The following is a 16,832-nucleotide window of genomic DNA, read 5'->3' on the forward strand; positions in this document are numbered from 1 at the left end:
CTTCTTTTTCTTTGTTTTTTTAAGTTATATTCTACAATCATAGCTTAGTTTTATATATTTTGTTAATAGACACACTGGCCAAATTAGGTAGCGCTTTTGGATCTGTGTGTCATTTTTGTTATTTTGTATATATGTTTTTATATTGCATATTCAGAAACCATTTAGCCACTGTGTTACAAAAACATAACTCTGAATTTAACTCAGATGTTTTTGGGCAACCAGCTCTCTGTAAATGTATTCCCACAGACCTCCTCAGATCTCCCAGGGTTTATCTGGATAAGAACCCTCCACCTAACAGAGAAAAGGCAACGCATTATTTCACTACAGGCACTAAAAAAAAAAAAGAATTTAGTCAGTAACTACTTACTTCTTATAGTGACTTCTTGTGTATAATAGTGTATAAAAGTGGTTGTTGAAGCGGACTGAAAAATATCCACATCTCATGTAGTCCTTAGTTCTGTTTAACAACAAATCTGACCTGCAAACAGCGTATTTCTATTACCTTTGAACAATCAGCATCTGATTTGATGATGATGCATGCTATTTGCATGTTCCCTTAACACAGGAAGCATGTAAGTGTTGTTGCTTTTAAACAAAATGTACTGGTGATTTCATCTCAACATTCAGTCTCTTTTGTGTCTGCCTCAAAGCATTCCTGCCTCTTGAGGCGCCGCCGGTCCCTGGCTGCCAGTTTCTGCTCTGTCAGATCCTCGTAGGAGGATTTCGTAGCCGACGAGCAGGCTCCTGCGGTTGTGAAATCGTCCGACGGGCCCTCCTCTCCCAGGTGAGAGTCGCTGCTGGTGTCCTCCTGGATGGTGTCCATCCGTGCCCCCCCTGCGCTGTCCTGGATGGGGCCGTAGCTCGAGTCGGGGGCCTGGGTACTGGTGCTGGCTGCGAGAGAGGCAGAGACCTGGCTCTGCTGCTGAGGGGGCAGGGAGAAGGGCGCGGTCCGGCCGACGCAGGATGAGAGAGGCTGAGGAGGCTTGACGATGCGCAACGACGCCGACTCGAGGTTGCTCAGCATTTCTTGACTCTGAAGAGCAAGAACTACATGTGAGACTGAAGCAAATCAAAGCGGACAATCTCTGACTGAGGAGGGATTCATTCCCTTTTTACTCCATTCTGATTAAATCTTCATGGTTTAACATCAAGAAATAAGTCAATAATCAAAACCCTGAAGCAGTTTCCATTATACTTTCAGAAATTTAGTAACAACTATCTGCCATCTCCCTCCCATTGCAATCCCCAATAACCCCTTTAAATATGGGAATGAGTAAAACAAAACATTTCTCACAGTGGACATTTTGTGTTGTCAAACAGAGGTGTAGCTAACATTAATAATGGCTGCAGTCCGTTTAGGAGCATGTGGGCCGTGACATTGTGCATGCTGGCTAACTTGCAGGATTAACTTTCAAACCTAAATGGAATTAAGCCATCACTAATGTTATTAGATGCTCCTCTGCTTTTTGCTGCAATCACAAGTCAAAATGTCTGCCATGACAAAGGCCTATCGGAATGTACCCTCACTCTCCAATCAAACCTAAAAATTAAAAAAAAAAAAAAAAAAAAAACAGTTCGGACAGCCATTACAAAAAAGAAAAGGTAAATAAAAACAACAAACACCTTAAGAACATTTCCCTCCTCATGTTGTGGCTTTGAGCAGCAGCAGATGCAAAATTAAAAAACGCTTACAAACACTGCATCCCATTTCACAAAAGACAACAAGGTGCAACCTGTTCAGTCCTCTCTCTGTTTGAATACTCCTTAAATGCAATCTTGCTTTCTTGCGGTAATTTCTGATCCCATATGACCGTGTAGACAATGTTTACACAGGAGCACATTTAGAGTTAAAGTCACATTAAATCAGCTGTAGTTTAAGCCTCACTCATTTTATCTCTGTAGATGAAAGACGCAGGGAGTGTGAGGGCCGGAAATGTGTAACTAGATCAGTGATTACATCAAGGAGTAAGTGACAGCAGGAGTATCCCAAACGTGGGCCATTGACCATGCATCTACATGGACTCAATGGCAACGCCACACCAAGCCATGGCACACGCACTCACCTATGGCGGGAGCTCTACTACAAACTTCCACCATCTGCTGCAGTTCCAATGAGAATGGAAAGAGCCAAGGCAAAGAGGGATGGACAGGTCATATGGAGCTTGAAGCTGACAGCGACAGTGAAGCCCTTACTAGACAGATTCTGAATCCATTTGTGTTTTTTTTTTCTTCTTCAAGACTGTAATTCAATTTAGAACCAGCTTTCTCAGTAGTGTTTTGGGGATGCTGTTACAGTTTTATTAGGTTTAAGAGTATACGGTGGATCTAAAAAGTCTAGACCCCTCTGTTAAAATGGCAGGTTTTTGTGATGTAAAAACATTAGACAAAGCTAAATCATGTCAGAACTTTTTCCACCTTTAATGTGACCTATAATGTGAACAATTCAACTGAAAAACAAACTTGAGGGGGGGGAAATAAAAATGTACAACCATGTTGCCCAAGTGTGCAGAGCCTTAAAAAAATACTTTGTTGAAGCACCTTTTGATTTATTACACTCAGTCTTTTGGGTAGGAGCATGGCACATCTTGATGTGGCAATATTTGTCCACTCTATGCAAAAGTGCTCCAGATCTGTCATTTTGCGAAGACATCTCTTGTGCACAGCCCTCTTAAGATCACCTCACAAATGTTCAATTGAATTCAGGTCTGGGCTCTGGCTGGGCCATTCCAAAACATAAATCTTCTTTTGGTGAAGCTATGCTTTTGTGGATTTGGATGTGTGCTTTGGGTTGTTGTCATGCTAAAATGTGAACTTCCTCTTCAGCGGTAGCCAGAAGGTTTTGTGCCAAAATTGGTATTTGGAACTGTTCATAATTCCCTCCGCCCTGACTAAAGGCACCAAAACAGCCCCAAAGCATGAGGCTGAGCTTGGATGTTTTTCTTTGTAAGAAAAGGCTTCTGTCTTGCCACCCAACCCCGAAGCCCATTCATATGAAGAATACGGGAGATTGTTGTCACATGTAGCACACAGCCGGTACTTGCCGGAAATTCCTGCAGCTCCTTTAATCTGACTGTAGGCCTCTTGGAAGCCTCCCTGAACGGTTTTATTCTCGTCTTTTCGTCAATTTTGGAGGGACGTCCAGTTCTGGGTAATGTCTCTGTTGTGCCACATTTTCTCCACTTGATGATGACGACTGTCTTCACCGTGTTGTACCCTTCTCCTGACTGATATCGTTCAACAACGAGATCCCTCTGATGGTTTGGAAGCTCTCTGCGGATCATGGCTTTTTCTCTGAGAATGTGAGGAAAATCCTACTGGAGCTGAACTTGTGATTAATCAATCACTTTAAACGATGGCAGGTGTGTAATGACTTTTATTTAACATGAGTTTGAATGTGATTGGTTCATTTTGAACACAGCCACATCCCCAGTTATAAGATTGCACACTTATGCAACCAGGTTATTGTAAGTTTTTTTTTTTTTTCAACCTCAAAGATATCAGTTTGTTTTTCAATTAGATTGTTCACATTATAGGTCACAATAAAAGGGTGGAAAAAGTTCTGACATGATTTATCTTTGTCTAATGTTTTTACATCACAAAAACCTGGCATTTTAACAGGGGTGTGTAGACGTTTTAGATCCACTGTAAATGTTTGATAGTAGCACATACTGAATGTCAAGGAGACAATAAACACTGTCAAATTAAGGCATGAAGCTCTTGTGATGCCACAAACAGCAGTTCTTTGACAGATATCTTGGTTTCAAATCTTGCATCTCAATAACAAGATTTATGACTAAACTAAGCAACAATCAAAGTTACAGTTTTGAAAGGAACACCTTCAGATATTACCAAATGTTTCACACTCAAACGCTCAGCTGACCTGTATTATCAGGACGGTGTGCATGCGGTTTGATCACATTTAATTGCCCGCAGCACAAGCACACAACCGCCAAAGGGTTAACAGATTTTAAGTTAAATATTGCTGAAGCCCAATTGGTGCATTAACATTCTTTTTCCAGTGAAGCTTAGGCACTTCAAAGCAGTGAAAAGAGAAGAGACACAAACCCAAATACAAAGATTTCTCATGGGAACTGTTTTAACTTCAGCACATTATGTTGGGTTCATGTACTACTCTTCCTCTCAGAGTGAAATGCTGATTGAAATAAATGTGTTTTACCTTCTAATTATAAAGTTCTTCTAAAGTAAAAAAAATACATACTTTTTTGTGATTTTTTAGCAAATATTGTTACATTTCTAAGCTTGGTGGTAACTTTGCCATAATAAAATAATTATTTTATTGTTGGTAATTTAATCTTATTTTCCTCTCAGCAGGACTTTTGCTGAACATACATGTTGTAGCACCCAGTGTAATGGTGACAGATCATGCAGGGATCCAGACAGCAAATACCTTAACGTGAACAACCTACCTTCATTCTTCCTTCTCCCTCTCTTATTAAATATGTTAGTGTGTTTAAAAAAACAATGTGGGATTGTATTAGTTTGGTAAGTGTGGCAGCAAGGCTAGTGCACAGAATCACATATGGGCATTTGACAGATGAAAAACTTACGCTTGGAGGGTAATAGAAAGACTTTGTGTTCTCCTCATACTGCTGGTCAAGTCGTTTGTCCTGCAGAAATTAACACAAAAAAGGTCAGGACTGGCAGCATTCGACAAAGTAAAATAAGGAAGGTCATTACTGTAAAGAAAATATCTGCCTTCAACCAAAGTGCTACGGAATCCAAAAAAAAGCAATTATTTCCAGACTACAGACACTGGGAACTAGTGTAAAAATGGTGTGCAGCAGATACTTACCACACAGTGAACCAGGATACTGAGAGGAATCCAGAACACGAGGGAAAACACCACAACAGAGCCCACTATGTTATCAGCCAGAAACTTCCCTGATGGAGAGGTGAGGTTGTTAAAGACAAGAACAGACAGAGAGGTAAGGAGAGTGGCAAGGCCTCGACTCAGCCATTACAGTCATCAACAATATAAAAACAAAAGAGACCAATCTTAATAATTAATTTGTCTGCTTTGGGAACCTTTTTACACATAAACATAGGATGGATTACATTTCAAAGTGGCTTTTTGTATCCAACTTACCAAATGTGTTAATGTCCAGCTTGTCGATAAAATCCCACAACCTCTCGATCACGTCCTGCACCTGTTTCATGCACTTTCCCTGTTTTAACGAGAGAAAGTTGAGGCCCTCGCCAAATAAAGCAAAATCAATAACTAATTTTAACATTCATACTATTTTGTAAGAGCTTTTAGAGCTGTACTGTAATAGGAACTAAAAAGTAAACCTGATGGAAACACGGTGGACAGATCTAAAAGCTTTGGGGACTCACGTTCCCGTCACAGAAGCCCACAGTGCAGGGTTTTCCTTTGCGAAGGTAAAGAAAACTGCCATTGGTCTGGATAAAAGGAGAGCAGGCGCCACCTTTTCCCCTGCAGCACACTTTACAAGAGTTCTCCGTCTCTGCAAGCAGAAGAGAGGATCAACGGTTTTATATGTTCGCAAATTGTAATATCTATGTCCTCCATAAACACAGTCAGTGTACACATTCACTTTATTTAGCAGAAATTACCTGTGAACCATCTCTTAAAACTGTTTTAATAAGCCACTGATATCTGAAAACATCCTGTTGTGTCTGTGACAATTTTAAGTTTGTTATATATAATATTTAAATGTTTGAGTTTGTTTCACCGTTTTAAATGTTTCATTATTCTGGGGCTTGTAGACTTTTCACATCAACTCAATAATCCCTTTAATGAACTTGACTGAAGTTCTAATATAAAATGTATCTCGTGTTTTCCTGAGAGTTTATCTTACTGTACATCTGTCAACATATTCCTGACTACATCAATGAAAGGATAATTTTTTATTTATTTCAGCAAAACACATTTTTTCCCCCCAAGTATGATTTCAATTTCTATTGGAGTGAATGCTCACTGGGAATCACCGTTTTTCTCAGACTGGCAGAATGCACAATATTAGACAATAAAAATTCAAGTGAAACTGTTATCATTAGTTCCCTGATCTTGAGACAAATTTAACTTTTTTACCATTGCAAGCACAGGACTGAAGTTTCTGCATGGCCTCGCAGAAAGGGTTGCACTCTCCATTGAGACACCGGCCGTTGTCCACACACACCGTGTCGTCAGCAGCGTTTTCAGGAGGTGGACATTGACTACTGTTGCCTAACGTGAAGGAAAGGTAGATACATATTTTTAAATTTACCAATTAAAAAAAAAAAAAAAAAAAGGTACCAAACACAACAGCATTGCAGTGATCGCTGCAGTTCTATTGTTTGACCAGCAGGAGGCCCTCACCTGTGCAGGAGGATATGCCTTTACAGGTAGCATTAATAGGTTCCTGGCACCTTGTTCTTGCCAGCTGAAACTTGCAATTCCTACAACAAGGGCTGTTTCTGTCGCTGTGGAGAGAACAGAGACATGAATGTGTGTGTTTCACAACAATGTAATTAATCCAATGTTTGAGAGTGTCTCAGACCTGACGATTGTGTTTTGTTCAATTAATCCGTCTTTTGGATCTCATACCTGCACTGTGCACCGCGTCTGAATTTGCAGTCAGCTGAGCAGCAGGGGTCTTCGTTAAGGTGGAGTAGCCCGGGATCGCACTCCTCCCCATCCTCCACTCTGGAGTTCCCACACACTTTACTGTTCCTCTCCTTGAAACACACGGGAGCCTTGAAACGTAAGGTCTTTCCTACAGAGATCTTGCTGCAGTTGGAGAAGCGCTTTAGGGGGCAAGGTGAGGTGGACAGGGTTAGATATTAACCAGGAGCGGATCCTTTATGCTCAACTGTGAAAGGTGGTGTTACAAAAGACTGCCATGAAGCTAAATACTAAAATAATAAGATGTAAATGTATTTTTAATGCAAAAAAATCAATAGATATGTACTCAAATAAAGGGTTGCATGGATGTTTTGACGAATCTAAGCATGACTTTACATTCTGATGTAATTCAACATTTCTCCAAGATCGGCTTCAAGTTTACAACAAGTCACAAATGATAAACAGTAGCACTTTGTACCTTAAAGTTCAGCAAAAAAAAAAGTCATATGCATATTAGCTGTTAAGGCCAATGGCGGAGGAGGTACAGCACATTTGCTGTCTGTCATTATATTTCACTGGAACAAATGTGACTCACATTTATCCAACACTCTGTACATTAAGCAACGCAAATTCACACTGCATATCACACTCTGCGGCATGACTGCAATGTATCCCAATAACTGTCAAGTTGTATTCCTAGCAGTTCCTTGATAGCCTTGATTTTAAGTATGTGATTCTGCTGTATCACAATATATGTGGGAGTTCAAATACCACTTTTTACTTTTCACTATTTCAGAAGGTACCTTGTTGTTGATATGGTCTCCGCTCACAGCTATAGGGTACATGACAAACTTCCCTCCATGGTCGTCACTGGGAGCACAGTAAGGGATGTTGTCAGGATCGTGCTCTGCTCCAAAGTTATGGCCCAGCTCATGAGTGGTTACCAAATCTGCTTCCTGATGGGACACATACACACCGAGTTCTTCATTTAAAAGTATAGTTTACTACTTTATCAATCACGAACAAAAATCACACAAAAACTAAAATTCTACCAAGGAACAAATGCAGTCTTGACACATTGTGCATCATCCACTCGTAACACTGATTTCCCGGACAAAAAAAATGTATATTTTTATAGATGCTACAGATACAAACCCCAAACTTTATCCCAGATCACATTAATGTTTTGAGACATAACTACACTGTGCTGAGGAGCAGCAATATACTGATTACTAAGGTGTCAAAACGCACTACTCATAACACCCACACAAAAAAGGTGTGCATGCTCTACTTAAGAGCCTACACTTGGCAGGATGACATGTTGCATCATTTCCTGGCTAAAACCTGGTACACCTAGTAATGACTTTTGTTAAAGAAGAGGATTGATAGATGAGGTAAAACAGACCTTTGTTAGGATGGTTTTGCCATAGTTCTTGGTGCTGGTCAGGCCTGTGTTGAGGTAACTGGGCTTCTTTACAGAGTGAGATGGGTAGTATGCTACAAAAAGACAACATCAAAGCAACACCTCAGTATCCGTTTTGCTATACAAAAGCCCAGGGCTCGACTACAACAGTTCTTCAACACTTCCGTGTCATTTTGGCATTTCTCTGATCTGTGTTCATTGCAGTCTGTCCAACTTATAGAAGCAGCTTTAAAAACTACTTTCCCTTTACGTGGCAGTGGCAGATTTTCATTAATACTGCAACATCGATATTCTTTACGCGTGACACAAGCAGAACAATATTTTAAAGTATTTAATCAATATACTGTACATTCAAGTCAGCCTGGATCAACAATATACTAGTAATGTACTGTAGGTGTTGCATGATGTATATATGATATGCTATTTTGCCACTAAGTGATGTTTCCTTACGTTTTGGGCAGAGGCCGCCCAGTGCCTGAGGTTTAGAGGGGGCCACGTATGCCAGCCCCAGGGTGCCCTCGTCAAAATCCTGGTAGGTGAACAGGTGGGCCAGACATACAGTGGAGGCATTGTCAGCTATGTCTGAGCTGAATTGCTGAGGAACAAAAGGAGAACTATTATCTGCCAACAATTGTGTATGTCAAAGTCAGTTTCACTTCCTGTTTCTACTAAACTCTTGACACCACGAGGACTAACTGCTGCGTTGACAAAATCATTTTTATCACGTTTTTTTTAACCAAGATTTGTACTGAGCGGGACATTTCACGTAAACTTTGTCAACCTATTTTCCGAATGACCTTGAACATATCTTTGATATTCTTACACTTGCATTTCATGTTACTTATCAGCCAACATACCCGATAGATCTGTGATGAGCTTATATAGGTCCAGCTTGATAGAACATTTTACACATTCCACATTCTGTTGGTTGACAGTTCAATTACATCATATCCAGTTCCAAGGTTTTACCCGAAAAAAAGACACACTATTTCCCAAACCTCCTCCCCTCTCTACATATACATCTTTCTCTCCGTCATTCTTTCCTACCTCCAGAAGTCTCTTTACGTCCCAGACCGCCTTTCCGATAACAGGACTGTTCTCCATGTTATAGTGGACCCAGCCAGTGCCAGCTCGGCCAGTGGGAGGCTGTGTAGGCTCCTTGTTTATGATAATCTGAGAATGGTAATCAAAGACTCCATTTATGAACAATTCATCAAATTGTATTCAAAACATTCAAATTAATCTTAGTGTACTGGCTCATGATTAATGCCTTTAATCATAGAGTCATAGTGGGAGAAACAAAGTGTCTTCGGACCACGGTCGGAAATCTGCAGCAGGAAAAGTTTACCTTTCCCTTTGATTTCATGTTTATGGAAAAGGAGAACTAGGAAATGAGGAGAGGGAAATGCAACGCTGGCAAGCCTCGGCCAAGCAACGTTTAGTTACATTTTTTGAGAGATGCACGTCCGACTACGGCGTAGGTCTGCGTCTCCACGTACCTACGTGCATAGCCATGGCGTAGATTTTACATAAAAGAAGCATACATCTAGCATCGTCAGTCAGCATCATGATTTGGGGTTTGCGTTTCAAGCCATAAACATTTTCTAAAAAAATAAATTAAAAAAAATAAATTAAAAAAAAAGGTACTTGGATTGAAAGCAGAACATTACAAGTTTTTTTGGACATGTATGGTAAAGAAACTGGGATAATAACTCTGGGCAGCTGAATGAATGCATATCTGTTCAGTGAGAAAACCCGTGACTCACAAATGAAAAACAGTGTGTCCATTCATTTCTAAAGTCTGTGGAACAAATTAAATTACCCCACGGGGCACACACAAAAAGCTTTCAGTTCCTCTTAAGAATGCTGTCCTCAAACTCACTGAGGGACAGTGATATTTACGTCCAGGAGTGACACAATGTAAAACAAAGCTATCATGTGGCTGGGAGCTGTGATGTCTGATGCTAAAATGCCACAAATTGTTCCACAAGTCAGACTTGAACCATATTAAAATGAAGTTCAACACGGCGAGCCACACACACCTGATGGATCTGGACCCCATAGCCTTTGAATTCATCATCCCAGGTTGTGTTCCTATAAATGTCATCAACTCGATCAATCAGCTCAATCTGGAGGGAAAGAAGGAGGCAAGAATTAACATGCAGAAGTATATAGCAATATTACAAAAAATACTTGTACAGTTATACTAAACATATTGATAGATTATAGATTTGTCAATTTAATGACTTAACACTAAAATGTGTGAAATAAAAAACAAACAAAAATAAAGCAATATATTCTCCTCTAGTTCTGTTCAAATTAAGGCCCTATGTTGAACACTTTACAAGGTGAATTCTCTCTGCACTACTTTTGACCATTGCGTTGTAAAGACAGACCAGGTAGTTGAGAGTGACGCTCTCTTGTCCGCGGCCCATGTGTTTAAAGAAGCGGTAATCTGCAACTAGCAACAGGGGGCAGGTATTCTTCTTGTGATCGTGAGCCTGTCTCTTCTCTCTGTGATGGGACCCTACAAGGGAGAAGCAGCAGGAGCAGTAAGAGAGACAGAAAGGGGTGGAGAAAGATTTTTTTTTTTAAAGCATTGCCATATTTAAACAGTTGACTAATCTTGCATAATGATAGATACATAAACACGTTTAACAATGAGGCCATGCTCCAGTATTGCATTGTTAATTGCCCTCATTTTCAGGCTGTAATTTCCCATTTTTTGGGGCTCAATAAATATCTATCTATCTATCTATCTATCTATCTATCTATGCCACATGTCTTCTTTTTTGTTTGCCAGTGAACTGATTAAGTGCTGCTTCCGTTCTTCAAACCAGAATTACATAGCATTTTATAGAGTGCATTAAACTAAGTATTTTGGGGTCTACTGTATGTACAACGACAGTTAACTACAGCCAATTTCACAGATAGACCGCACAATGTTAGGTTCAGTTATTGGGTATAATTGATGGTTTTCACTTCTATACAAACAGTTCTGTTTAATCTGTTAAACATAATTTGACTTTTTTTTAGGGCTGTAACCACAAGAATGTTCATAGGCAATAAAAAGCTGCCCCATAATAAGTTTTTCTTCAAAAAAAAAGAAAAAAGAAAAATCCAATAATCATTTACTAACAGTGGTTTTCAAAACTATTAATAACACATTTTTAACCATGCATGTTTCTCAAGAGTTACATTAGCTTTGACACAAAAAAATATTTTTTTCCATTTTGTAGTTCAAATATTTTAAATTGCAAATGTCACATTTTAGAAGCTGGAAGTAAAGATCCGTTTTATCTCACGGTCACAGAAAATTCAAACATCTGAGGAGACGCCTCATAACTTCATACAACCTAAACTCTCCAAACAATGAGTAGTTGAAGAATCACAGAAAAAGACAACAGGCAGGCATTCCATTTGAGCATTACATCATACAGTTGGCTGTACACTGTTCAGAAGTGTGGGTGTGCACTGCCCTGGCTTCTACAACAAGAAGTGGGAGACCAGTGACAAGTCAGAGTCATCTCATTGGGTAGCAGTGCCTCCATGAATTTTAATGCCTCCTCCATAAGAACCTTCACCTTAACTCATATCCCCAATGAGTGCTTTCAACCAGTGAGAGGTGTGTTCGATATCTCTGGCACATTATCACTGTTACATGCTCTACGTTTCCAAAGCAGCACAAAAGAATCAAAAGGCATTTGGTTGTTACATAATAGCCACTTGTCAGCAGTGACTATGTGCATAACTTAGGCTAGGTTTTATAGATAAAAAGGCTTTTATTAAAAATGACTGTATGTGACAGAATCTAACAGCCACCTCTTCAGTCGCACTACTACAGCCTCCTCCTTCCTTCTCTCCCCTTTGTTATCCTCCTACTCTTTTATCTACTCTTCACAGTCCACAAACAAGAGCACAGAGCCTAGGCTCCAGCAGATTTGTGATCATTCTACTCAGTTCCACTACGAATATGACCACAGACACACACATATTTTTGCAAGACTTTTCACCCCTAGTGAGGGAAACAGACAGCAGCTCAGCTCACCTCTTTCTTGGTCCATCTCCTCCTGCCCATCCAAATCCCTGGCAGTCTCTGGCAGCAGCTCCTTAGCCTCTGCGTGGATGTAACCACAGACCTTTGGAGAGACGATGCGGCTCAGATTCCTTATGTCATCTGAGCGATAAACCAGCAACCTGCCATCAGCTGGGGAATCTGTAAACCTCCACAGGGGCTGGATGACCAGAGAAAAACAGGTGGAGTTAGAGAACAAAACAGAGAAGTCAGAGAGAATACAAGGAGATGACAGGGTTGGGAGAAAAAAAAAAATATTTAATAAAAAAATGAAAAAGCAGAAAAATAAAATATAGGTGAGGAATGACAACAGGAAAAAAGTCAGATACTGTCTGAATGAAGTGGCATAGGGCCCCCTCAAAAACAGTGTAGTAGAACAATAATAGAGCTACAATTCATACATTAACCATTTTGGATGTGTAAAAAAAAAACTGAATCGAATTTACTCTAACTGTAATTGTTTCACTTTAAAAAAACTATTTGCAGGAGAGCATTAACGTCCCGTTCAAATCTTTACAAAATGTAGAATATTTTTCTTTGCGTACCTACACTATAGATGTGATATGATTAGAACAGTTACATCCTCATGAGATAAACTGGGCTACAAAACAAAACTGCCTACATCTCCTACTCTGGAATATTTTACATCAGCTACTACTATATCACATTAATACTGTTTTCTTAATTTCTTTGTGGCTTTAGTAATGCTGACAATACCATCACAGTAACAGTGTGGGCTCTCAACTGTAAAAGTCAAATGCCTTGGATTCAATGGCCAACGGTTGAGTGTCTTACAAAAAAAAAAGGTAAACGCTCAATACCCTCTCTATTTGGATTCTACACAGACATGATGGTGTTCTACCAAGCTTCTTACCTCTACGTTGTACTCTGCTTCGTCAGTTAGAATATGAGCAGAAAACTCATCTCCTTCTATGTGTGCCTGCACACGTGAATTCTCCTCTCCTGCAAACAACCCAAATCAGCTTAGTTTTGTTAAAATATTGACATATGCAGACTAAATCCAATAATCTATTAAGGAAAGGTTGAAGATAATCTAACATATTGTTGTATCAGTCGGTATTATCTTAACATAGCAGTATCTGCATAAGTCCAACATTACAGTTATCACTCATATTTGGGAAATAGCGACAATTATTTGATCAGAATTTCTCAGATTAAAAAAAAGGCTTTAAAAACAATAATTCTGTCTGTTAAGCTTTACTTGTTTTGCACATGTAAACAAATACTTCTGGAAAATGTGGGATCAGGAAAAAAAAAAATCTAATTTCTAAAAAAAACATTGGTGAACCCCTAAACCTAGAAGTCACTCACTCACCTACAACATGTCCAGTAAAATAGTTCTGAAAATGAACATTGTATTTTTCCTCACTTCCATGTTTATCTACAAACACCGCTTTAAAGTTTTCAGTGAAAAGGTCCGTGTTGGTGGTGAGGTAAAGCTTGAAATTTCTGAAAAAGAAAAAAACAAAGTACCACATCTACATTAACCTAAACATGATAACATGCTGTCAACACTGAAGAGCCACATGGAAATTAGTGTCTTACTGTAATTTAATAGAAAAATATAAGAAAATACTTTGTGGCTAATGTCTGTGTATTTGATGCTGTAGTCTGATCAATGAGATTTCAAATAGAAATTTTTAGTTTTAGTTTATTCCAATACAATACTTTCATTGGAGTTATTGGTGGCTGTAAATGTATTTCTACGTCCTGTCCATAATAGCTGTGAAGCAATCCTTTCTCAGCCAGACTTCAAGGTAGGTGATGGGGGGTGAAAAATCCAAATTTCTTGTTCTGTACAAAAATGCTAATATGACTCTTTAGCAATTTCTCAAGAGGGTATTTTCCAATATTAGTCATTTAAGTAAAAAAAAATGAAATTTCATCTTTTTGTTTCTGTTGCTAATGTTTTCTTTCGAAGTTGCAATGGACGGAGAGGAACAGAGAGGGAATTTCCTACTCCAAAGACTGATTTTGGAAAATACCTACTTCAGACTGCCGAGAGATCTTATAATGTTTGTGGATTTTGTCTCTCTCTTGTCTGGTCTCGGAATCGGATGCATTTTAACTCTCGTCTCGATCCCGGATAAAGAGGATATCACTAATTTGCCTCTGACTGCAATGTTTAATTCTATATATGTTAACATCACTACTGTGATTAGATGTAAAACTGTCTCCTTCAAATACAACCAATAACATCACTAATTTCTAATTTGAAATTTGTAACTGCGAACCCCCTCTCCCTGTACTCTTAACAAGCACTCCCAAACAAAGTGAATGCAGGAGAAGCTCTGCCTGCTCGGCACTGGTCTTAACTTGGTCTCAAGTGCTCAAAGTCTTGGTCTTGACTTTGTCTAGATACACTCTGGTCTTGGTGGTGACTTGGTCTCGGTTTAGGTGGTCTCAGTTACAACACCGCAGCAACAAATAACTCTTTTGATATGTGCGTGGCTGTGTGACTTTTATTTTATTACAGTCTTGAAAAGATGTCCATAGTTACTCTAAAAATCAGAACAACTGTAATTAGAGGTGGGCTCTGTACCTGTGCAGGGCCCTGAAGCTCACCAGGCGCTCCAGGTGGGACTGGATGTGGACGTCCCTCTTCCTTACAGAGTGCAGCTGGAGGCCTGACAATGGCAGCACCTCAAAGTCTGACAGGATGGAGTTCAGAGCATCTAGAAAACATGGAGAGACGATAACGGTCACACACGACCACGAAAAAACTAACTTTGTTCATTGAACGTTAGCTATATCACCAGATTAACACGGTCAAGTACTTTATTCTGCTTTTATTTGGCAATGTCTAAACATTTTATAACAAACGGGATCAATGTTAGTGTTGATAATCGCAGGAAATAAGCAAAAAATAAATACCATTACGTTAGCATTAACATTAAAGCTAACGTTAGCTTGCTAAGTTGCTTACCGAACTCGGGGCTTTCTACTCGATTCTCTTTCGTAACTCTTGATTTAATTGCACCGTTGATCCAACAAGGAGCCAACAAGGCAATTAAAAGTATGCTTCTCATTTTCAACCACCTCAGTCAACTATGCTGTCATTGTCACAAGTTAGCTAAGTCCGTTTGTCTGTATGGATTTGACAGCTAGCTAGTTAGCTTAGCTACCCGGAAGTAAGTGCACCGAGTGGAAAACATCCGCTTTTAGCATAATTGGGAATACGTGACGCTACACCCATGCTACACTCAGGTAGTTAATTTATGATATTAGAGGTTTGGTAATCGAAGTTTCAACGATCGATCCATATAGTGGTATATTCCTTAAAGGAGTTGACATTACAAAGAACAATGCTCAAATAAATACATTAGGAATTATAAGCTGTAACTCTGCCTCAAGAAGATTTATGGGGCCTCGATTTATTGAGATATAAAATGGCAGGACATTTGGATAACTTACTTGGAGACTAGCTGTAACAAGACCATTGACTTTTTTTCACGGCAGACATGTCATAGTTGGAAAAACACAGGTGTGTTCGAAACCATTAATGATGGCTGCCTTCCACTCAACCCTTGTGTTGTCCCGTCTTCCATTCAAAAATGTTTTTATTCAACACTTTTATCGCTTTTTTCCGACACTTTTTTTTCTTTTTCAATGTTGTGGGTGCTTTTTTGATGTTTTTCCAGTTATTTGATATTTTCTAATGTTGACATTTTCAGCACTTATTTTGAAGGCCCATTTTTGTAATAAAAAAAACTGAAAGGGGTCAAATTTGACCCAAGGACAACATGGGGGTTAAGAGTGGCCTGAAAAAACTTTGGACATTTCTATCAAGAATTGCATCATTATGGCTACACTATAAGATCACTTAAAAATAAGAAGGCAATTAAGACTTTTGTTTTTGATAAATTTATCAAGGACTGATTATACACTGATTGAAATTTGTATAACGTTTTTTAATGTAGATATTATACTGTATAATATATATATATATATATATATATATATATATATATATATATATATATATATATATATATATATATATATATATATATATATATATATATATATATATATATATATATATATATATATTTGCATATGCCTCTAATATCGACAGTTTTTGTGTACATTATGTTGAAAAATAATACAAAATAACTGGATAATGGACCCTACAGGAATTTATTTTTATGTTGTAATTTGTGAAGTTGTTACAAAGTGTACCTTTGATACTGTTGGGCAGTTTAATCTGTAATAAAGAGTCATAATCTACAATGTGATCATGTTATTTGTTATGTAAAATCTTCAACCGTAAAGTATCAAACAACCAGGTTGTGTTCCTATAAATGTCATCAACTCGATCAACCAGCTCAATCTGGAGTGAAATAAGGAGGCAAGAATTAACATGCAGAATATAACAATATTACAAAAACATACTTGTGCAGTTATATTAGACAGAGATAGATTATAGATTTGTCAATTTAATGACATATCACTAAAATGTGTAAATAAATAAAAACGAAAATAAAGCAATACATTCTCCTCTAGTTCGGTTTAAATTAATGCCCTATGTTTAACATTTTACATGGTGAATTCTCTCTGCACTACTTTTGAACATTGCGTCGTAAAAACAAACCAGGTAGTTGAGAGTGACGCTCTCTTGGCCATGTGTTTAAACGACCCGTGTCTGTAGTTGTTAAATAGACAAAACAATTACATTATTTTCCTATAAAATGTAGTAGAGTAATAGTATAAAGTAGAATGAACTA

At 38.6% G+C, this 16,832-nt stretch overlaps 1 protein-coding gene across 2 annotated transcripts; it reads right to left on the reverse strand.

Annotated features, from left to right (window-relative positions):
- Positions 1-67: 67 nt before the first annotated feature.
- Positions 68-15,302, reverse strand: adam17a (ADAM metallopeptidase domain 17a). Of its 2 annotated transcripts, XM_034859194.1 has the most exons (20): positions 15,032-15,302; positions 14,648-14,780; positions 13,421-13,554; positions 12,959-13,047; positions 12,058-12,244; positions 10,406-10,536; positions 10,052-10,138; positions 9,057-9,182; positions 8,460-8,604; positions 7,992-8,083; positions 7,390-7,542; positions 6,569-6,768; positions 6,341-6,444; positions 6,074-6,208; positions 5,356-5,486; positions 5,108-5,186; positions 4,814-4,902; positions 4,569-4,628; positions 2,064-2,100; positions 68-1,033 (listed from the first exon to the last, which is right to left on the reverse strand). In XM_034859194.1, exons 1-20 carry the CDS (start codon positions 15,132-15,134, stop codon positions 645-647), a joined length of 2,604 nt encoding a protein of 867 aa, XP_034715085.1. In that variant the 5' UTR covers positions 15,135-15,302; the 3' UTR covers positions 68-644. The 2 variants fall into 2 exon arrangements, with proteins under 2 accessions (XP_034715085.1, XP_034715086.1); XM_034859195.1 differs by lacking the exon at positions 2,064-2,100.
- Positions 15,303-16,832: the final 1,530 nt, after the last annotated feature.

Source organism: Etheostoma cragini, chromosome 20, assembly GCF_013103735.1.
Source record: "Etheostoma cragini isolate CJK2018 chromosome 20, CSU_Ecrag_1.0, whole genome shotgun sequence".
Taxonomy (NCBI): Eukaryota; Metazoa; Chordata; class Actinopteri; order Perciformes; family Percidae; genus Etheostoma; species Etheostoma cragini.